The sequence below is a fragment of the Octopus bimaculoides genome, chromosome 1 (genome assembly GCF_001194135.2).
Source record: "Octopus bimaculoides isolate UCB-OBI-ISO-001 chromosome 1, ASM119413v2, whole genome shotgun sequence".
Classification (NCBI taxonomy): domain Eukaryota; kingdom Metazoa; phylum Mollusca; class Cephalopoda; order Octopoda; family Octopodidae; genus Octopus; species Octopus bimaculoides.
This window is the reverse complement of record NC_068981.1, coordinates 145,451,287-145,474,035: the sequence shown is the minus strand read 5'-3', so window position 1 is coordinate 145,474,035 and position 22,749 is coordinate 145,451,287. Positions and strand designations below refer to the sequence as shown.

The 22,749-nt window shown below is 35.7% G+C and overlaps 2 protein-coding genes and 1 non-coding gene across 4 annotated transcripts in view; 2 read left to right on the top strand and 1 right to left on the bottom strand.

Annotated features, from left to right (window-relative positions):
* LOC106868126 (nucleolar protein 58) overlaps positions 1-9,770 on the top strand; it is a 16,349-nt gene extending 6,579 nt beyond the window's left edge. The window contains exons 6-15 of the mRNA XM_014913260.2: positions 1,250-1,314; positions 1,936-2,070; positions 2,172-2,317; positions 3,195-3,321; positions 4,456-4,619; positions 6,169-6,303; positions 6,402-6,460; positions 7,023-7,144; positions 9,330-9,365; positions 9,620-9,770. Of these exons, the coding sequence (XP_014768746.1) occupies positions 1,250-1,314; positions 1,936-2,070; positions 2,172-2,317; positions 3,195-3,321; positions 4,456-4,619; positions 6,169-6,303; positions 6,402-6,460; positions 7,023-7,144; positions 9,330-9,365; positions 9,620-9,702 (1,072 nt within the window). The 3' untranslated portion in view covers positions 9,703-9,770. The remainder of the gene's footprint in view (positions 1-1,249; positions 1,315-1,935; positions 2,071-2,171; positions 2,318-3,194; positions 3,322-4,455; positions 4,620-6,168; positions 6,304-6,401; positions 6,461-7,022; positions 7,145-9,329; positions 9,366-9,619) is intronic.
* LOC128250151 (small nucleolar RNA SNORD83) lies at positions 9,433-9,506 on the top strand. Its single transcript, XR_008266272.1, has one exon. It is a non-coding gene; the product is annotated as a small nucleolar RNA SNORD83 (small nucleolar RNA).
* LOC106868137 (nmrA-like family domain-containing protein 1) lies at positions 9,677-22,630 on the bottom strand. 2 transcript variants are annotated; one of them, XM_052971192.1, is made up of 5 exons: positions 22,293-22,630; positions 15,779-15,906; positions 14,117-14,360; positions 12,113-12,306; positions 9,677-10,067 (listed from the first exon to the last, which is right to left on the bottom strand). In XM_052971192.1, exons 1-5 carry the CDS (start codon positions 22,336-22,338, stop codon positions 9,846-9,848), a joined length of 834 nt encoding a protein of 277 aa, XP_052827152.1. In that variant the 5' UTR covers positions 22,339-22,630; the 3' UTR covers positions 9,677-9,845. The 2 variants fall into 2 exon arrangements, with proteins under 2 accessions (XP_052827152.1, XP_014768756.1); XM_014913270.2 differs by lacking the exon at positions 22,293-22,630 and adding an exon at positions 20,980-21,489.
* Positions 22,631-22,749: the final 119 nt, after the last annotated feature.

Below are 22,749 nucleotides of genomic sequence, written 5' to 3'. Positions count from 1 at the left end.
GAAAGCGCACAAAATGGGGGATCAAAGTTTGGAAAAGATTTGTGAATCAAATACTGGGTACTGCTCTGGATTTTAATTTTATACTGGCAAAAGAGACAGTAATAAATCCAGTAATGTGCACAACTCTTCTATAATAATATTTTGTTGTATACCCAATTGAATATTAGCTTAACCCATTTTCTATAGCGATGTTTGAACAAAAATTAAAATAATTTTATATTTTGTTGAATTTACCTGTAATTAAAGTCACTTTGTGACAAAAATTTTGGTATAGAATTGGTTGAGAACCTTTCGTTAAATTATCTTCCAAAAATCACATTAATATGTTGATAAATAAAAAAGTTAGAGTTGTTTAATGAAACCAGCCTAAATTTATGATTATGTTAGAAATTAATTGAAACACATAAGGGGTGTAATTTGGTTAGAAATATGGTAACGAAAGGGTTAATGATAACTAAGTTATTTTACTAAATTCTTAGTTATATTTAAAGTTAATTGAAAGAAACAGCAGCTCAAAATAAATACGGTAACGAAAGGGTTAATTATCCCTTCTTGTATTTTTCATTTGTAAGTTGTTACGCCAGAGTCTATGATGAAGGCAATAAACATATTTACCTTGATGAATCTGTTATTCGTCACTACCACTGAGACATTGGCTTAATACTTACGTAGAAATTTTTCCGAATTCTGATTGTGGGTTATATTTTGAGAAACAAGCATAACGAAAGGTTTTTCTTTTTACATGGTTATGAAGAAAGTTTTGTAACAAACTCGCAAATTAGCAGTCGTATGATCAGTTTGGTTGGATCTTTAGTTCTGGTTATTTTTTTTAATCTTGAAAAAATTTAAAATAATTGTTAAATGTTTTCTTATTGTATTGATTTTGAGATTCTCTGTTTCTTTCAATTAATTTTAAATATAACAGCATTTAGAAAAATAACTTAGTTATCATTAAGCTGATGTTCGGAACATAAATTGTGACTAAGCCTTGGAAGATTTTAATTCAAAACTTATGAAAACAAGTCATTTGTACTACAGAGTCAGAGGCGGTTTCAGCTGGGTTGGTATCAAAAGGGTTAATATCCTGACTTTGCAATGCTTGAAATTAATTTTTCTTAAATTACACAATACTAGAGATACATAAATTAAAATTATGTGTTGAGTAAAGATTAGACGTTTCCCTGGAGATGTATTTGCAATGGAGGTGTATTCCTATCTTGGTAGTTATTGTTTTAATTTTCGTTTGCAGCCTCTCAAGATATAAACTGAAGTTCAGTCCTGATAAAGTTGACACGATGATTGTTCAAGCAATTAGTAAGTAAATATTAAACCAGTGTGTTTTGACCATGACAAATGATCAAGTTGATAGTATTCTACTTAATATTAGTCTAGCATTTTTCATACCAACCTGTCCACAATCATCCTTGGTTCCACAATACAAACTTAGCATGTTAAAATTTTCCATCAAAATTCCTTATTTGATCCAGACCCCAGTTTATTTTACTAAATTCTTCATTAATTGCAAAATAATTAAAACAATGATATTTCAACAGAAATAATGGCACTAAAAATGTTAAACAATGCACTTAGACTTTTAGAAATTAGGTATATATGTAAAATTCTTAATTTTTTTAATAGTTAAATCTGTTTGATACTAATCTGAGATCACCCTTGGTTCTCCAATATAAACTTCCTAAGTGATCTAAGTTAAATTCTTCCCTTAATAATTTCATGTTAATTCCAGATTAATAATGACAAAGCTGTTTTATTAATTTTTTTCATTATTTTGAACATTTACTGGAACAAAGTGTTTAAATAGAATTATGGTAACAAAAAATTTAATAAGAATGGATGTGCTAATTGTTGATTTACATGTAGATTTTTTTGGAAATGTATATTTTGAAATTAATTATAGACTTTTTATATTTCTTGCAGCACTCCTTGATGATTTAGACAAAGAACTCAATAATTATGTAATGAGAGCTAAGGAATGGTATGGTTGGCATTTTCCAGAATTATCTAAAATAGTCCTAGATAATATTGCATTTGCTAAAGTTGTTGATTTAATGGGTAAGTTTTTTTCTTCTTGTGTGTTTTATGTAGTTTGTGATAACTTTGTTTCACTATTGTACTAGGTTTTGATTGCAATTCCTAATTTTTGTCCCTTTTAGGTGATAGGACCAATGCTGCAAATTTAGACTTTTCTTCCATTCTCCCTGAAGAGGTTGAAGAGGAACTGAAGGTAACAGCAGAAATATCAATGGGCACTGAAATAACAGATGAGGATATTAGAAATATTAAAGAGTTATGTAAACAGGTAGGTGAAGATTTTACTTTTTTGTTTAGGTGTGGCTATGTGGTTAAGAAATTAAGTTTATAATTATGTGGTTTCATATTTGATACCATTGTGCAACATCTGGGCAAATGCCTTCCACTATAGGTTTGAATTGAGCAAATAGAAACTGCAGAAGTCTGTTGGAAAGACCATTTATGTCCTTAGATGGTTGATGTGAAGGCACATAAGTTTAGAGTATTCAGTTCACAAATGTAAGCTTGTAAGTTTGATTCCTGGCTGTGTGTTCTGATCTTGAGCAAGCAACTCATATTTTACATTTTTCCAGTCTAGTAGTGATTGCAAATACAGTAGCAACTCTCAAAGTAGTAGCAGAGATCAACTACAGCTCAGAAAAAAAAAAAAGTTCTGCTATCATCATCACCACAAGTGTAAGAAGCTTCCCATTTCACATGTCTGGCTAAATATGCAAGTACTCACATATATCTATTCATTCTGTCTTGGGTACTCGTCCAGTACTTTGTGTCTCGGTTGAGATGAACTTACTGCAAGAAGAAAATAGAAATAAACAGAAATGCTTGCCCTAAGTTAAAAGCAAGATTCAGGAAAATGCTATCTCTCACCATGACAAAAGTAAAAATAATACTGAGACGGCCTTTCTAGCATTGTATTGGAAACACTATGCTATATCACATCCAAAAAGCCCCCCCCCTCAAAAAAAAAACACCCAGTTATTACAATCAGTAAAAGTTCTTGCTGTTTGTAACCATGATGAAGCACCAAAAGCCAGTTTGAAAATGTCAATATTTAGCTGCAATGTATCAGCTACTCTGTCTGCATTTCGAGTATTGTTTTTTTTATTTCATTCTCTTTATTAATAATGGCCTTTTTTGTATTTCAGATCATAGAAATCTCTGAATATCGAGCGACATTGTTTGATTATTTAAAAAATCGCATGGTGGCAATTGCACCGAATCTTACAGTCCTTGTAGGTGAACATGTTGGTGCCAGATTGATAGCACATGCAGGTAGGTTGTTTTTGTCAAATTTGGGATTTATTGTTAAGCATTTAGTCTAGCCATATCAGGCCCAAATATTCTACATGCATTATGTTCAAAGAGGGTGGATCTGGTCTCTCATACCTACTTAATGTCATTCTAAAAACTAAATCACATTGTCTCAAAGCCTGAAGATAATGCATGATTAATGTAAAACAGTGTGAAGAAATAAGAATCACTCACATTTGATAAAGTAATATGAATGCTAAAGGGTAAAGGTGATTCAAGCCTTGACCAGTATATATTTTTTATCATGCAGTGTGTATCTTGGACCACCTTAACCAATGTGGTCTTATGATTCAATAGCATTAATTTATTGACCCTAGGACTTAATTGGTGATCCTGTCTGTACAAGTGCCACTTACAAAGCATCCAGACCACACTGTAAAGTGGTTGGCATTTGGAAGGGCATCCAGCTATAAAAACCTTGTCAAAACTGACCTTGCCTGTGCATGTGCCACATAAAAAGCACTACATTCACTCTGCTGGGTGGTTGGTGTTAGGAAGGGCATCCAGCTGTAAAGATCCTGCCAAAACAGTCACAGAATTGTGGTGCAGGCTTTCGCTTGGCTGGCTCATGTCAAACCATCCCACCTGTGTCAGCATGGAAAGCAGACATTAAACAATAATGATAATGGCTGCTATTTTTATTGGATTATTTTCATGAATCTGACTTCTATGTTGTCTTTCCAACAATGCAAGTCATATATAGCCTTATACAAATTTCGAGCACTAATATATTCTTTACAACTTAATAGAAGTTCATATTTAACCCTTTAGTGTTCATATTACTCTGACAAATATAAAGCTTATTTATTATTTTTGTGAATTAATCGTGTCTTATCTCATAGTTTTGAGATTTTGATGATGTTATTGTCTATATTTAGAATGACATTGTAAGAGTAGGTGTGAGAGATTAGATCTATCTCATCTGAACATAAAGCAGGAGGCCAGATGTGACCAGTTTAAATTGCTTAGTTTCATTTGAACATTCTTTAGCATCTAATTATGTAATGCTGCAAGAAGCTAGTGAGTTCTTGTTTTGAGATTGCAATGACTTTCTGACTGTGTTATAGTTGTTATTCTTTTCTACATTTACTTCAGGTTCTCTTCTAACCTTGGCAAAACATCCGTCCTCTACTGTACAGATATTAGGAGCTGAAAAAGCTTTATTTAAAGCAATTAAGTCGATGCATGATACCCCTAAATATGGACTTATCTATCATGCAGCACTTGTTTCACAGACAAATGCGAAGCTAAAAGGAAGGGTAAGTTATTTTATTGCATTTTGTATTAGGCACAGAAGATGGAAAGGGGTTGAAAATGAGCCAGATCAAACATATCTTTTTGAATATAAAGACTGCAGTAATCTCCTAATGTAGGTACAGGTCCTTGTGGGAAGTGGAATTCTTTAACAACAAACTAGTGTTTAACTGGCACTTTTAGTGACCCTGGATGTCGAACTTGGAATGTAAAGAGATTAACAAATGCCACACAGCATTTTGCCAAATGTCTCCTTAATTCTATCTCTATGCTGCTCAGTAAGTTTTAGGCTACAAATTTAGGAGGAAAGGTTTGCCCATTAAATTACATCTTGAGATGTTGAACAGTGTAACTCAATTGTTTACAGTGTAATCATGTTTTCACAAATGTCCTATTGAGATTTGCACTGAAATTCTCATGAAAAATATGATGAAGTTATTTCAACCATTTGTGGCTGCTTGGTGACACATGCAAATAATATTCTTGGCTGGCTACAGCTGCCTTAGTAACGAAAGGGTTGACTGTTTTTATGATTGACCATCGTTCTTATTCTATACATGTGTAAGAATGAGTATGCAACCTATATTATCAAGGAGAAATGGAGACAATATATAGTAAAGTAAAGTCTTTAGTCATTCCACCTGCTGTAGGCAACTAAATAAATGAAATGCACCATTTCACTCTGAAAGAATTTGTCTTTTGATTTATAGGTGTTGGTAAATAACTTAGAAAATGGGTTCTTATTATGATGAAAGATCCTAACCTAGCCTTTTAGCAGTCAAGCCCCTCTCCTCAATGATGGTGATATGTAAAAAGCATCCCTGACTGTGATACATGAAAGGCACCTGTGATGTGAAAAGCACCCAGTACACTCTTGGAGTGGCTAGCATTAGGAAGGGCATCCAGCCATAGAAACCAAGCCAAAATCAGACTGGATCCTGGTACAGCTCTCTGGCTTACCAGTTCCAGTCGAACTGTCTAACCCATGCCAACATGGAAAACAGGTGCTAAATGATGATGGTGATTTACTCTGTCGAATGTAGTGCTTATTCACATTATCATCATTTTCATTTAAAGTCTGTTTTACATGGGTCGAACAGCTCGATAAGAACTGGCAAGGCCAGGGGCTGCACCAGATTCCGAACTTTTGGTTTGCTTACTACAGCTGGAAGCCCTTCCTTAGACCAATCACTTTGCTGAGTGTACTGAGTGCTTTTTTACATTGTTTTGGATTTATCTTGCATTGCTTGAGATTTTGATGATATGGCTCATTATTTTTAGAATAACATAGTGTAGGTGTGAGAGGCCTTATCTGACCAGTTTGAACATAATTTAGGTAAAATATTTGGGCTGGATATGGCTGGTTTACATGATAAAAAGTTAAATGTCATTGTTGGTTTTATATCTTGGATTCAGAGGTGGGTTGGGGCTGTAAAAGGTTAAATGATATTGTAATACTCATTGGCTTTCTTTGAAATAAAAGTAAATTTTTTCTTTACATACAGTTGGTCTTTGGTTATATTGCCAAGTCTAAAAATTGAGTAATTATTTCAGATTTCACGTTCCCTTGCTGCTAAGGTATCCTTAGCTGTGAGATATGATGCACTTGGCGAAGATGATAGTGCTGAATTAGGAATTGCACAGAGAGCGAAAGTAGAAAAACGGTTAAAGTTAATGGAAGAAGGCAATGTAAGTGCTTATTTTATTATGAATTTCTCTGTGTTTCTTTGAAATCTTTTGAGGCCTTCAGTATTTTGATTTTTCATTATTTTATTTCTGTTTTGCAGTCACGGAGACTAAGTGGGCATGGAAAAGGAAAAACATTTGATAAGTATGAAAATAAAAGGTATGTTGATTTTAGGTTATATTGACCTTAGTTTTTGGACAGCATTGATGTGAATTATTAGTAGGATTTTTTTTTTTCCATTATTGATTCCATTCTTAAGATTGCAACCTTACTGTGATGCTCTTTTTAGATTGTATAGTTGAATATATTGACCTTATTGTTTGGACAGCATTTTAAATTCAGAACTGGCATTTGTTTTATTATTGCTTTTCAAAGAATAGAATTTGGCTGCTGTTTAAACTTGGAATGTAACTAAGTCCAACACACAGCACCATCAAATGATGAGGGAACATGGGGGAGGGCACTTTTTTCTAACATTGATTTATTTGTAACCACTACACAACCAAGGGGCAGTTGTATTGAAATTGAAATAAAGAACTTGCATTCTTTTCATTTCACCTGAAACAAGTTGGCTCTGTGAAACAATAAAAAAGTTTTTATGTTTAAATTTTAATATATAATAGATTGCAAACAAGTTTAATTAAAAAAAAAGATGATTTTATTAAATCTCAATGTTGCACTTTTTAACCTCAGGTTATAAAATTTTGCATCCGTTTTGCAGTGTTGTTAAGAAATATGACGAAGGCCAAGATTCCACATTGAGTAAGAAGAGCAAAAAGAGAAAATTGGATGAGACTGTGACAGAAGGCGGATCTTCCAAAAAGAGAAAAGTTGATGAATCTGGTAATTGAGATATTTCTCTTTCAGTATATAATCTTCATTTAGAGATACTTGTTAATAAATGTTAGTATGGTTGTAATTCCAATATCTAGAAATTGGTGAGAAAAGCCTTGAAAAATGTGATGTTAGTGATTTAACATTTAAATCAGCCCAAATATTCTGTCTACTTCCATTTTCAAACTGACCAGATCTGGCTCCTCACACCTATCTCACAACATCATTCTAAAGATTATACTATCACTTCTTTGAAATTTTGAAGCTAAGAGAAAATGCATGTGAATAAATAAGTAAGCATTGTATTTGACAGAGTAACCTGAAGGCTAAAAGGTTAAGCTCTGGTTGGCGGATATTGTCAAGATTAGGAAAAAGTATTTTGAAGAATAGGGTGCAGAAGCTCCACCATAAAATTAAATTACAAAAAACATTCTTTTAATTGGGTGCATTTCTATTTTTAACAGTTGAAGATCCTGTCAACTGTGAGACTGAAATGCCAAAAGAAAAACCTTGATTGCTATCCTCGGGAGTATAGTTTTATTGTACTTCACGCTGGAAAACTCTCAAACATACTATTGCATATATGTATTTGCCTAAAAGCCGTCAGCATTTTGCACATAAACTCACTCGAGACCACCAATTCACTGTCTTAAAGTGATTTAAATTACAATTTTCTAAAATTCAATGCTAGTCCATTTCTCAAGGGCTAGCTTAATAATGAGGTATTTTAATCCTGCCTCTCCCTCAGGTTGGGCAACTCTGTATTTCCGTGTTGTAGCACACCTATTTCTGTCTTCATTCCTGACCTTACTCTCTCTGGCCAGGTAACCTTGTACTTCCTCTACAGCAAGACACCTGTATGTCTCACTATAACCATTTCATCATCACCTACATCAATGCTACCTCTTCTATAAAGTTTTTTTTTTGTCTTGCAAGTAGTTGGTGACCCTGTCAGTGTAGGTGCCACTTAAAAGCTCTCAGTCCAGTGTAAAGTGGTTGGTGTTCCGAAGGGCATCCAACTGTAAAAATCTTGCCAAAACAGTCACAGAAGGCTGGTGCAGGCTTCAACCTGGCTGGCTCTTGTTGAACCATCCCATGGAAGACGGACGTTAACTGATGATGATAGCACCTAAACCAGCCAAAATATTCTACCTGTTCTATGTTTAAACTAGCCAGATCTGGCCTCTTAGGTGTACCCTATAATGTCAGTTTATTTTTAAAATATCACATTGGAATTTTGAAGCTACAAGATAATGCATGATTAATTCAAAACAATGTGAAGATAAGCTACACATTTGACAGTAATCTGAACACTAAAGGGTTAAAACAGCATATTTCATTCAATTTGAAAACAGTTATTGATCTACAAAAGTTGGAAAATTAGATACGGTTGGTTTAACTGCTTAGTATTCAGATCATTGTCAAATGTAATACTTATTAATTTATATTGTTTTGAATTAATCAAGCATTATTCTGTTGCTTTGAGATTTTGATGATATGATAATTTATTTTTAGAATGACAGGGTTGATGGCCAGTTTGAACATTAAAGCATGTAGAGTTATTTGGCTAGGTATGGTCGGTTTAAATGCTAAAGGGGTAGTTAGTGAAGTCACTTAGGTACTTAAATCCTAGATGGCAGCAATGGACCTGTCAACTGGTATGTCTTTCCCATCATGAATGTTACATTTTGACTGCTTTGTGTATGAAGTTGCATGGTAAAAAAAACATAGGTATTAGACATGTTCTATAAGGTCATTATCATTCAGAAATAATAAAGCATGGCAGGCTGATAGAGAAAATAAGCATTAGCAGAGGATTGTAGGGGTTGGAGGTGTGATGCATGTGTGTTCCATCTCATAAAAGAGAAGAGTATGTAGAAGGTTACTGAAATAGACTTGTGCAACCTGGCTGTCATGGATGTGAAAATGAGATACTGCACTATTTATTTTGAAACAACACAAAACTAACGTAAGAGAGCAAGAAATGTGTACAGAATACATTTTCAGGGTGAGGCATACACTAGTAATACAAATAAATGGAATGACTTCAGTTTTGAATCCTGTAGACATTATTCTCTTAATATTTCTGGAGTGAAACTTAGTCTTGCATTTCCAAGTTGAATTTGCCCCATAGCAGTGCTACATTCTGCTAATAAATTATTTATAATTGATTTACTTTCTTTTAAACTTGCAGTGAAGGTAGAGGTCAAATCAGAACCAGAAGAGGCTGGTATGTATATTTGCTTAAAAGGTTACTTCATATTTCGATCTTGGAAGGTAGCTTTGTAATTAAGGATGTCAGATGATGAATTTTATCCATTGAAGTGTCAAGCTCATGATGACACTTATCCATCACCCTATTCTGATGGCAAACCTTTTTATTTCCAAAGCTACTTGTATTATTAATATTCAGATATTCGTTGTTCTATGAATTGGATACTACCTTTGATATTCTTTTAATATGAAATATATTTTACTTTACAGATAAAGATGACACAACAGAAGTAAAAAAGAAGAAAAAGAAAAAGAAAAATAAAAAAATAAAATCGGAGCCCGAAAGTGAATAATTATTCCGTTCTGTGATAAGATCTGGACTTGTATATATAAATATCTATAAAATTTTTTTATAAAAACACTTTTGGGTTTTTATTGGCATCACAAAATATTTTTACATGCCTTTTCTTTTTGAGAACCAGTCAAGGTGATTAAACTAGCTCTCTGCAGTTAGTTTATCATTTTCTTCAAGGGCTTTTAGCAATTTCTCTTTGTTCTGCTTCACCCAGTCATCCAAATTTGAAAGTTTAGGATTCAGTTCTCGAGATTCTTCTATATTACGGTCACTGCGTGCTTGCTTATAAAACCGGAACATATTTGACAGCTCTTTTACACCTGGAATACTCTGATTCTGATCTTCATATTCATCACAAGAAATCTGGAAGTAGACAAAGGTTTTAAATTCAGCTATAATGGGTCATGAAGAGAGCTGTAGCCACTCAACTAAATAAGAGAAACATAGGTTCAAGGGGAATAACCTAGTCCTTATGCTTGTTACTGAGTGCAGTGTCAGATTTTTGCTTGACAACTTTTGTTACAGTCCATATGCAAATCGTTTCTCTTGAAATGTAAGTCAATGAATATGTGTATAACTGAAACAGTGGCCCCCGTTTAAAACAAGTTCAACATTCACAATTAGAGATCGGCATTTATGCAGCTGTCTTCACCTCCATATACATCATTAACATACTTGCACAATATAACTGATGCCTCTTAGCACATTACTAAAGCAATAGGTAAGTAATGTGGAAAGTCAATGTAACAGTAAAGATGCAGTTTAAGTATAACTAATTTATTTAGTAGTAGAACGACTGCTGACAAGTAACAAGACATGGCCTGCAAGTGTCAGGGAAGCTGAATAACTTAAGTTTACATGAGTGATTCAATTGTAAGCCAGGATAAACTAGTAGCCAGAGTCAATGAGATAGTGGTGGGAAGTAAATTATTGAGTTAGTGACAAGAATGAGTCAAAACCTTTACAAAACAAACAGGTTTACAACTGGAGAACTCCTTTATCCACAATTAGCCAATTATTACACCTGAAGAAACAATAAATGGCACAAGGAAACACTTGACGCTCTTGCAAAAGTTTAGTGTTCCCTGCAAGCCAAGTATTCTAAGATTTGAGGAGGTAGTTGGTCACACGTGTGAAACTTATAGAAACGTGCTATCAACAAAGTTTTCTGAAGCATAAGTATCAGATTCTCCAAGGAAACTAACCTTTTTGCAATTATACCGGACATGTGTCAACTTGGCAGTCCCCTACAACTTTGGATGAAACATGATGAGGACTTAGCCCATTAGTGTTCAGATTAATCAGTAGAATTCAGTGCTTATTTGTTCACGTCATTTTGAATTATACAGGTTCAAAAGGGGTTTCCATTAAGGAGTACAAATCATTGATTCAGTCCTTGAAAATAAAGCTGTCCATTATCCAACAGAGTTCCTTAATTCTCTTGAGTAACTTGGAACTCCACAAACTTTTTCTGAAGGTAGGAGTCCTAAATTATGCAATGGGACAAGGTTGATTGTGAAAAGATTATTACCTAATGTGAAAGAAGCTACTATCATTACTGTATGTGCTTCTGGGAAAGACATTTTCATTCCGTTCAAACGAACAAAATTCCCAATGCAAGTTTGCTTCGCAATGTCTATTGATAAAGCTCAAAGTCAGACTTTGAAATCTACTGGCTTACACTTAATTGAGCCTTGCTTTTCCCGTGGTCAACTTTATGTTGGTTGCTCCAGGGTTGGTAGTTTGCAAGACTTATTTGTCTATGCTCCAAACCAGAGAATGAATGTTGTTTACTCAGAAGCTCTTATGTAATTGCCTTCAACATATGTGATAAAATTTATCTCCCTACATAAAAGTTTTCATTTTTATTATTTTTTGCTTTTGTATTATGAATGCATAATTGACTTTCCAATTGAAGAATTTAGAATAACAAATTTCTTTGCATTTTTCTTCCGATATATAAGGAAAAATTTCAGTACTAGGTGCCTCTGCTAGTATATATATATATTATGAAGCAGTGAGTTCAATTCTTGGACAGGGCTGTGTGTTGAGTTGAGCAAAATACTCCAGTTCACTCAGATGTAGAAATGAGTTGCGATACCACTGGTGCCAAGCTGTATCAGCCTTTGCCTTACCTTGGATAACATTGGTGGTGTGGAGAGAAGAGGCTGGTCTGCATGGGCAACTACTGATCTTCCATAAACAACCTTGCCCAGACTTGTTACTTGGAGGGGAACTTCCTAGGTGCAATCTCATGGTCATTCATGACCGAAGGTGTTTTTTTTACCTATACATACACACAAACATCAGTGTATCACAGGATAAAATGAAATATTTAAGACACCTTATTGTAGTTCTATTGACTCAGGAACTCATAAAATAGAAATCAAATTTTTAATTTCACTCACCTGGGCATGGACGAATTCTAGTGGACTAAGATGCTTTGTTAGGATCTTACAACAAGTATGTATAAGGAACTGATCTGCTGCCAATCCAATTGTTTTCTTATGGTATTTCTCTGAATTCATGAATATTGAATGAATACATTCACCAATTTCATCCACACTGATTCCATACATATAAGAGTTGCCAATTGGAATTGCTGAATAATAAAGAACCTTATTAGCTTATGACTGAATCCAAAATTTAAAACAAAATGTACAGAATTGTAATTTAGAACCCAAAAGGGAAAATATAAACAGGTGCTACACACTAAGTATTTATTACCAAGTAACAGAGTGAATACTCAGGACATTGCTGTCTCAAGCCCTAGGACACATGGGGCTAGTTTCCTGGCCCAAAGTTAGTGTCATTAAGTTTCGGATTAAAGTAAAATTGTTTTTATTATAACTGATCATGAAAACAAACACTGACCATGCTGGGGCACCATTTTGAAGAATTTTTAATCCAATGAATCGATCCAGTACTTTGTTTTTTTAAAAGCCTTGTACTTATTCTATCAGTCTCTTTTGTTGCACTGCTATGAGGTGGTGTCAAAAAGTTACTGGACTAGTTCTATAGCATACCAACAGATGGCAGCACATGGTTGCATGCGCAGTGAAAGCTAGTTGTGTACCGAGTGACATCACTGTGTTTACTTTGCAAGTTATAAAACTTGTGTTTTTGTGATCACGTGTATACTGTAGTCTGCAATTTTGTTGAAGTTGGAACAAAGAGCCAACATGAAATTTGGCATTAAATTGGTGAAGTCTGCTAAAAATACATTGAGCATGCTTTGGCAATGAGGTAATGAGTTATATGGGCACTTTAAAAGTGGAAGTATGTCCCTGGGAGACAATGAGCGATCTGGAAGACCTGCCATAAGCATCACCCATTGAAATGTGGAGAACATTTAACAGTTTCTGCATTAGGATCGTTGGAGGATGATCAATGACATTGCTGGTGTTGGTCTGAATTAAACATGATGAATCTCTATCAAGTTTTTCGCCCGCCTACTAACTAATGAGCAGCAAGAACATTGTGTCGAAGATCGCTGTCAGTATGCTGCTGATGAACAAGCCTTCATGTCAAGGGTCATCACAGGTGATGAGAGTTGGGCCCTGAGATGGAGCAGCAGTAGTCACAATGGAAGAGCCCTCCATCTCCACGACTGAAGAAGGCACAACAGAACTGCAGCTCAAGGTTTTAAAAATTTTTTTTGACATCCATGGTATTGTGCATTGAGAATTCGTCTCCCAGGGCCAGATTGTCAATTGAGAGTTCTACCTGAGCAGTTTGTGCATAAAGCAAGAATATTTGGGCTAGATATGGCAGGCTTAAATGACCTTAGACAATAAGTAAAGATATTGAGTGATACAAATCTTTATGCCATTTGGCTGGATGTAAAATCTTAACCTTCAGAATTCTCTGAAGGACCAATACAATTTACACTTTATAACATACAGGCTCGTGTGAGGAGGTCCATTAGTTCATGGAAACAGCAACAATTACAAGGTGATTATATAAGTATAGCGGAGGTGCAATGGCCCAGTGGTTAGGGCAGCGGACTCACGGTCATAGGATCGCGGTTTTGATTCCCAGACCGGGCGTTATGAGTGTTTATTGAGCGAAAACACCTAAAAGCTCCACGAGGCTCTGGCAGGGGATGGTGGTGAACCCTGCTGTACTCTTTCACCACAACTTTCTCTCACTCTTACTTCCTGTAATTCAAAGGGTCAGCCTTGTCACACCGTGTCACGCTGAATATCCCCGAGAACTACGTTAAAGGTACACGTGTCTGTGGATTGCTCAGCCACTTGCACGTTAATTTCACGAGCAGGCTGTTCCGTTGATCGGATCGACTGGAACCCTCGACGTCGTAAGCGATGGAGTTCCAACAACAACAATATATAAATATAATAAAATACAAAACGAATAAAGAATTTTATAGCTGATGGGTTTTGGTTACTTACGTAGTTTATACTTATTCTCTGATATTTTCTGTGGAGGAGTGTTTTCATAAAGATTTTCGTAATACCATGGTAGTCGGATAATGGTGTACTTATTAACTCCGCTATTTTTTATATATTCTTCAACTTCAGCTTTGCCATCAAAGTGATCGCACACTAGGCCACTGATGCGAACTGCACTTTCTAAACCACTGTAGACAACATGGTTAACCTTCAGTTCACAACATGTGTTTATAATGTTCTTCCCCTGCAAAGAGTAACAATGAATTATAGAATAGATTTCTTTTATTGTATCTTCATATATACATGAAACCATGACAAAGTTAGATGCAAAATGTTTCTGAAAAATTTACTCATGAAATATTTAACATACAAAAGACAATCATCATCATTTAATGTCCACTTTTTCCAGGGTTGCATGGGGAACATGGAATTTGTTGAGACATTTTCTATGGCTGGATGCCCTTTCTGTTGCCAACCCTCACCTGTTTCCAGGCAAGATAACCAGACATGGTTTTCATGGAACACTGGAAACAAACACCATAACTTGTATGATGATGCTAATATATAATAATCGTGTGATGTCAATACAAGGGTACATACAAATACATAAATATATATATTGTGTAATGTTTATGCCTGTGTTTGTGTGTGTTTCTATGTACTTGTCTTGACATGGTGAGATATATGACAAGCGTCTTCTTTCTGTCTACCATATCCACTCATGAGGCTTTGGCTGGCCCGAGGGTATAGTGGAAGACATTACTTCAGGTGTCACACAGGGGCATTGAGCTCAAGATGACATGGTTAGGAAGCAAGCTTCTTAACCACACAGCCACATCTGTGCTGCAAGGCAAAGTTAAATGCAAAAGGTTTTTGAATATTTTTGCATCAAATATTTGAGACATAAAATTTCTTCAAATATAAGCAGCTGTTATCTTTTACCTTTTACTTGTTTCAGTCATTATACTGTGGCCATGCTGGGGCACCACCTTGAAGAATTTTAGTTCGAAGAATTGACTCCAGTGCTTTTTTTTTGTTTTTTTTGGAAGCCTGGTACTTATTCTATTGGTCTCTTTTGCTGAACTACTAAGTTATGAAGGCATAAACACACCAACACCAGTTATCAAGCAGTGGAGGGAGCAAACAAAGACGCATGCATACACGCACAATGCGCTTCTTTCAGTTTCTGTCAGCCAAATCCACTCACAAGGATCTGGTTGGCCCAAGGCTCTAGTAAAATACACTTGCCCAAGGTACCATGCAGCAGAACTGGCCGAGAAGTATTGTCCCTATCAATAACCAATTGAATCCAATAATTATAATTTTCAATTCCAAGAATTATTCCTCCCAAAGGATGACTTAATACCATACAGTATTTTTACAGTTGAGTTCTAGGTCAGCCCCTTTAGAATGGATCTGTAATCAAAAGGTGTTCAATCAGTGACCATAATAACTTTCATCCATGTGTTATAATATCATATGGTCGAATGTTTCCTTATTACTTAAAGACAGCAGATGTGAAGTGAAGAACATCTGAGTGATATTTCTAGCTGGCTTGAGTGACTACAGAAAAGCTCCCATATATGCTTTTAACAACACTGATCCTCAGCAAAATGAAAGGAGGAGAACTGTATACATAGAGGAAAAGTTGATATTGCTTACTTGTTGCACTTCACAAGATTTATCCATTGTTTCAAAGTAATCTGTGACAGCAAAACATCCCCATGCTCCTTTTAGACAGTCTCTGATCAAGTCACATTCTTCATAATCTCCTTCAACTACTTCACAACCTGTGAACACATGCAAAAAAATGGAAAATATTTAAGCTTTTGGCATTCTGATAACGCTCAAATGTAAGGCTAATTTATTCACATTGTTTTGAATTAGTCATGCATCATCTCATAGCTTCAAGATTTCAGCAGAATTGGAGAAGAAATTGCAGATATGGAAACAAAACCTGGAATCAAAGGGCCTTAAAGTTAGCCTAGTAAAGACCAAAGTTGTTAGTAAGAAAGAAGATAAAACTCTTTTTCTGTCGGGTAAATGGCTCTGCTGAATATGTAGGAAAGGAGTTGGAAGAAATTCCACTCGCTGTACCCAGTGTAAACTATGGATATGAGGTGCAGTGGAATCATTGGTAGATTAACAGGTAAGTCGTCTTAATGCTCAAGAAGCTCTCTTGAGGTTGTAGATCGTTTCTGTTGCCTAGGTGACCAAATTAACAATGGTGGAGGATCTTCTGAAAGTATTGTTTCTAGAATAAGAATTGGGTGGAGGAAGTTCTGAGAGCTATTATCTCTGTTGGCAACAAAAGGACTTTCTCTCAGAGTGAAAGGTAGGCTATATGATGCTTGTATGCAAATGGCTATACTACATGGTAGTGAGACATGGGCTCTGAATGTAGATGACATGCATAGACTAGAGAGGAATGAAGGTAGTATGCTCCATTGGATGTACAACATCAGTATACATGTATGACAAAGTGCAAATGTATTGAGAGAAAAGTTGGGCATAAGAGGAATCCAATGTAGCATGCAAGAGAGAAGACTACGTTGGTTTGGACATGTGAGGCATATGAATGAGGACAGCTGCATAAAGTAGTGTCGATCACTGAAAGTAGATGGTATCCGCAGAAGAGGGAGACCCAGGAAGACATATGATGAAGTAGTAAGGACTGATCTCAGGATGTTAGACCTCATGGAGGAAAAGACAATGGACCAAGACGTCTAGCCATATGAAGTTCTTGAGAAGATCCACTCACGTCAGTGAAACTGAATTCTAGAAGTACTATGTGTCCCACAAACACTTAGGAAAATTTCTCACACACTCTACCACAACAAACCAAACTACATCTCTTCTTTTCCTCACATTTCCACTTCATGCACTCGGCTTACTTCCCACTCCCCAATCCTGTCCGCTTGGCTCTGTGCAACTGTATCACTGCTATCTGCTAGCTTCTGACCTGTTCTACCCATGCCCTGTCTTACTGTATCACTGTGTATGCCCGGCACTTTGTCACCATCTCTATCCTGCTGTCTTCCTCTCTCTCCTTCTCTTGCACTTTCCTCAGGTTAGGTAATCATGTATTTCCTTTGCGGTACTGCACCTGTTTCTGCCTTCATTTCTGATCTCCCTCTCTCTCTGGCCAGGTAACTTTGTACCTCCTCTACAGCAAGACACCTGTTTCTGTCTCTCTGCCTAACTATAACCTTTCATCATCTGACACAAGATCACCTCCTCCAATGTCCCCTCCCTTCTCAAAAGAGTTTTTTTTTTGTCCTGCAAGTACTTGGTGACCCTGTCAGTGCAGGTACCACTTAAAAGTACCCAGTCAACACTGTAAAGTGGCTGGCATTTGGAAGGGCATCCAGCTGTAAAAACCTCACCAAAACTCACTTCGCCTGTGCTTGTGCCACATAAAAAGCACTAAGTCCATTCTGTTGAGTGGTTGGTGTTAGGAAGGGTATCCAGCTGTAAAAATCCTGCTAAAACAGTTACAGAAGTCTGGTGCAGGCTTCTACCTAGCTGGCTCCTGTCAAACCATCCCCTTATGTCAGCATGGAAGGTAGATGTTAAACGATGATGATGATGATGATGATAGTATATATATATTTTAAAATGACACTTTAGGGCATGTGTGACAGGCCAAATCTGGCCAGTTTCAACATAAAACAGAATATTTGGGTTAGATATGACTGGTTTGAATATGTAAAATTATAATGATATAATAAACATGAATTAGATCTATAAATGTGGTCAGCTTAAAACAAGCAAACAATCCCATGATCAAAGGTATTCTAGCAGTGATTAAGCTATCTCTTTAGTGGGCAAGATTTTCTTATTAGTCAGTGTGTTCGTTTCTTTCCTAAAATTTGATGGAAGTTTGGTTACTATTTGTTAGAAGTCAAGATCCCTAATTTTCTTGAGAAACTATGTTTCAATATTAGAGTGGTAAATCTGACACCCCATCCAATTTAACACCACACTTGATGCTTTTACTGAAGTTACTTTTCCACAAATTACAAATAAAACAGGTTTTCATAAATATAATTGATATTTATTGCTAGCTATCACTAGCTTTCTCTTTTGCATTGTCAACCATCTTTATTGGAGTTCATCACTTTCTCACAATCATCCTTCTACTATTGCTCGTTGTTGTTCACATCTATTTATCTGTCATTTACTTTACTTCCTCTTCACTTACACCTGTTACCTTCATATCACTTTCTCTTTCCCCATCATACCAGTCACGCTGTTTTTCTATTCAATCTCTTCATGAACAACCAGCATATAAACGTCCATCACTTGCTCTCTTTCATTACTCTGTCCTGTCACTTTGTTATTCCCATTACTCCATTTCTACCACCCCTTTTATCTCATTCTCTTTTCCATCACTCTCTCTTCTATTCATTCTTTCAGTGATGATGCCTGGAAAAAAGGAGAATACAGGGTAAAGAAGATATCTTAGTTGTGCTGGGGGTAATGCAGCGTCTCTAGTACTACTGCCTTAATAATTTGCAACCATTACACTGTGTAAAATGGCTGGCATTAATAAAGGTATCCAGCTATAAAAATCATGCCAAAATTGGAATCTATGAAGGCAGTAACTCCAGACAAGAAATGACTTAGACTGACAACCTGCCCATCCTATACCATCATGGAAAGGTGAATATAAAATAACAATGATAAAGACCAGAAGCTAACAGATTCAGTAATGTGCTAAACAATTTTTAATTATGTCCCCTTGTGTTTGGATTTCAAATTACACTGAGGCTGTCTCTACTGTCTGTTATTCAGGGATCAATAAAATAAAACTACACCCTACTATTTTAAAATATTTTACAATTAAATTTTCTATGCTTAAAAAATAATTTCTAAAAATACCAAACAAAGTTGAAGGACTGAAGCAGTTGTTTTAAATTCTTGTTGCTGATGTGGTTTAACTTTAAGTAAGCCTTGACTAGACAACCTATTATTAATAGCTTTCGATCAGAATGTACTATCATGTTTTGTGCTGATGAAGTTCTTTCTGTCATACACTGCATCAACTCTGGTCTGCTTATAGGGCCTGGTCTTGTCCTGGACTCATTCCTTCCCTTCACCAATCACCCACATGCTGTCACATGTAACAACATTCGACAAACTATACTTCATTCTCAAACCATACATTATTGAAATATAACCAAAACACCACACACTAAACCTCACTAGTTCTAGGGTCAAAGTTTTTAAACATCTTCTAATGGGAATGTACCAACAGTATCTCTTTCAAAAGAAAAAGAATGTACAAACACTACTCATATCAAGAAAACATTATACCTAATCCCATTAACAAGTAACAGGAGCCCTCATGACTGCTTCCAATGCGAGGCCCCACTAGCAATGAAGATCTCTCCTTGTGAAAGCACATCCTTAACATTGCTAAGACTAACCTGTCTCTTCAAATAATACTTCAGTCTCAACAATTATTAATACTCTAATACTCTACAAACCTCAGGTGAAACTCACAATGGAGTATTACACATCTGGGATGGTGCTGTTGCTGCGCACACAGACATCCTAGAAAGGTCACTCAACAGATGGAAATAAAAATCACTTACAGACACCCTTCAGCCTCTGGCTTACAGGCACGTTGACTCCTCAGTTTGTCTTTTCTAACACTGCTAATGAATAGCCTTTGCTCCTTGGAGGTGGCTGGTTTCATATCACTCCACTTCAGCACTCCCACCTCACTTATCTCTCTTCTCATCAACCATTAAATAGTATGTTATTTCAATTTATCTGTATCATTATGTAGTGTTTTCCCCCAAAATATGGTTGGCCGTTGGGTCTCTCTGTTTGAGGGATTTTGCCCATTAGACAGGTTTCATTTTCACACCCCTCCTTACTAAGCGAATAGGGTAGGATAGCCAGTTCAAATCGCCGATCACGGGGCAGGTTGTCCTGAGTTATATGGTATTAATTAATAGATAAAATAAATGGAAATAACATTTAATTATCAACTTATTATGAACATAGGAACTGAGCTTTAGGGAAATATCTAAAACATTCAATAGTTGTCTTCCTAAAACAAATCCTGATAAGGGAAATGTGCCACAGAAACGATTATTTACTTTCCTTTTACGCTCAAGTTCAATTCCCGCCAAGGTCGACTTTGTTTTTTATACTTCTGAGGGCGATAAAACAAATACTAGTCAACTTTTGAGTCATATTTAATTCATTGCTTTTTATGTATAACGTTTGTGGCATTGAGCCTTCCATTAGAAGTCGATATATCCCAACTGACAAGCTAACTCGCACTTGTAAACCATTTTCGCCAGATTTGTATCCCCTGTGTCAAAATATTTATTTATCATGGCAAAAGTTCGAGATAAAAAGAAAAGTGAGAAAAATGTAAAACTTGTACGAAAAAAAAAAAAAATTAAATTAAAATACGTAACTTTGAAACTATATAAATTGCACAAAATTCTACAATAATTATAGAGTGGCAAACGTTCACATATCTCAAATTAATGATTAAAAGCTTTTTTTTTGTCTAGTGATGAATGACATTATTCTGTGTTCTTTAGTGTTATTCTTTAGAATATCCCAAACAAAGATATTGCAGGAGACAAAGAACGGCTTTAGTGTAAATAGATTTAAAATTTCATTTGCGACATCAATGTTTTTCTTTCAGTTATTTATTACACTTTAAACATTTATAAAAAATTAAAGTTCAGTCTTTTCTGATATATATAAGAAGTATTTTGATTATATTTTCCCATTATTTGAATTTGGTTAAAAATACGAAATTAAAAAACTGAACAGCTTGCTTCAAATTAAATTTGGTCGAACATTTAGTGAAATGAAACACAATAACGTACCTAACTCTTTTAATTCTTGGGCTCTTTCTCCGTCTGGATGTCTTGTTACTGCTCTTACTTTAAACTTTGAACTTTCTTGGCACAGGGCTCTAATAACAGACCCACCTTGCATGCCAGTGGCACCAAAAACTGTTATGATTTTTGTCTCATTTTCTGATTCTGTCTCGGGTGCTGTCTCAGCTTCCTCGGCCATAATTTTGATATTTTTGGGTGGAATTTTAACAACTCAAATAAGTGGTATGCAGATATAAATAAGCGCAATCTTTAAATGTTTATTAGCATTCAAAAAGAAGAAAAAAAACACGCTGGAATGAACCACTTAAGGAATATTTGAAATGAAAACACTATTGAGCGGTGGCGAAGTGACAGTTGACGATTAGCAAGTGCTCTATCAGTAGTCTCCCTTTGATATAGTCAGACCATTATGAGAACGCTTAAAGCATTTCTTTAAAATTTAAAAAAATCAATTAATTTGTTTTTTAATCGTTAGTCAATAAAATTTTGAAAATGATTTTATTCTCATAAAATTTTGTACACAATATAAAATGTAGTTGAAATCCCGCCGAAATTTACTTTGCCTGTAATCATTAATAGTTAAGCGATAAAATGTTTGACCTGTCAAGATCAATCTGTCCCTCTATAATGCATCCTGGTCGTGAGTAGAATTGTAATAAAGCAAAACTCTGCTTATTTTAATGGCTTTCTAATTAAACTCCATACAACGGTCTTTCAGGAAGACCATTGCATTAAATTTAATTTAGCGAAAGCGATAGAAGACTTAGCCTATATATTTGACTACTTCAGACCCTTTAAGCCAGTATTTTGTAAAATGGTGATCAAATGCGCTCAGTTTCGGATAGTATATTTTATTTGAAATGATATAATACATTCTTAAGATGCAGTAGTATAGCAAAGGCTTTCAGCTCTCGATGCACAAAAAACAAAAAAAAACACACACACTTGGAGCTCGAACCTTAACTTACATAATATGTTAGAGAAATTTTTGGATCTCTTTACACATGTGCTCAGTTGGGGAAGACTTATCTCTCTCACTACGCTTCACTACACTGTGGTCGTTTAGCCTGGTCCGGCAGGTGATCTTCGATTTTTAAGTGCCACTTTGTCAAATTTTAGTAATATTTGTTTGTACCGTGGAAAAATTCCATTTTTTACTCTGTATTAAGGGTAGTATGTTTATCATAAGGGATTTTTGGCGCAAAATTAAGATATCTGTTTTATTTTATAAATTTTTGTGGATTTTTTTTTTTTTTAGAATAATAATTATTTTGTGAGGTGAAGAAGTAATATCTGACCTCTGACTGGACCGTCAATACTAGTAGCGGGGAAGGAGAATATCATTCTCAAACTGGAAGCTACACCGAATGCTTGCAACGAAGTGAGTCCCGCTAAAAGCACCGAAGGTGTCAGAACCGCGCTTGTTGATGTTGGTAATACGTAGTAAGTCGTGTTGACTATGGTTGGAGATGTTGGTGGCGTAGTAATCGTAGAATCGTGTTGGTCATGACGATGATGCTGGTTAGTAGTTCAGTCTCCATGGCCGCATTTGTTCTTTAGTCGGGTTCACCAGTTATAAGTTGGTAGTCCAGAGTCCATGCTGCGTTTGTCTCTTCGTCGGATCACCACTTTATAAGAAAGTGGGTTATTGCAGCTCAGTGGGCTGCGTGTTCGAATCACGTCGGGGGTCACCAGTATAGGAAAGTGGGAATTGCAGCTCAGCGGGCTGCGTGTTCGAATCACGTCGGAGGTCAC

Coding starts and splice junctions, on each gene's coding strand:
- LOC106868137 (XM_014913270.2), bottom strand. CDS start 21,172: ATGGCCGAGGAAGCTGAGACAGCACCCGAGACAGAATCAGAAAATGAG. Junction 14,361..15,778: donor AATCTTGTGAAGTGCAACAA/GTAAGCAATATC, acceptor TACTCTTTGCAG/GGGAAGAACATTATAAACAC. Junction 12,307..14,116: donor AGAGAATAAGTATAAACTAC/GTAAGTAACCAA, acceptor TTTATTATTCAG/CAATTCCAATTGGCAACTCT.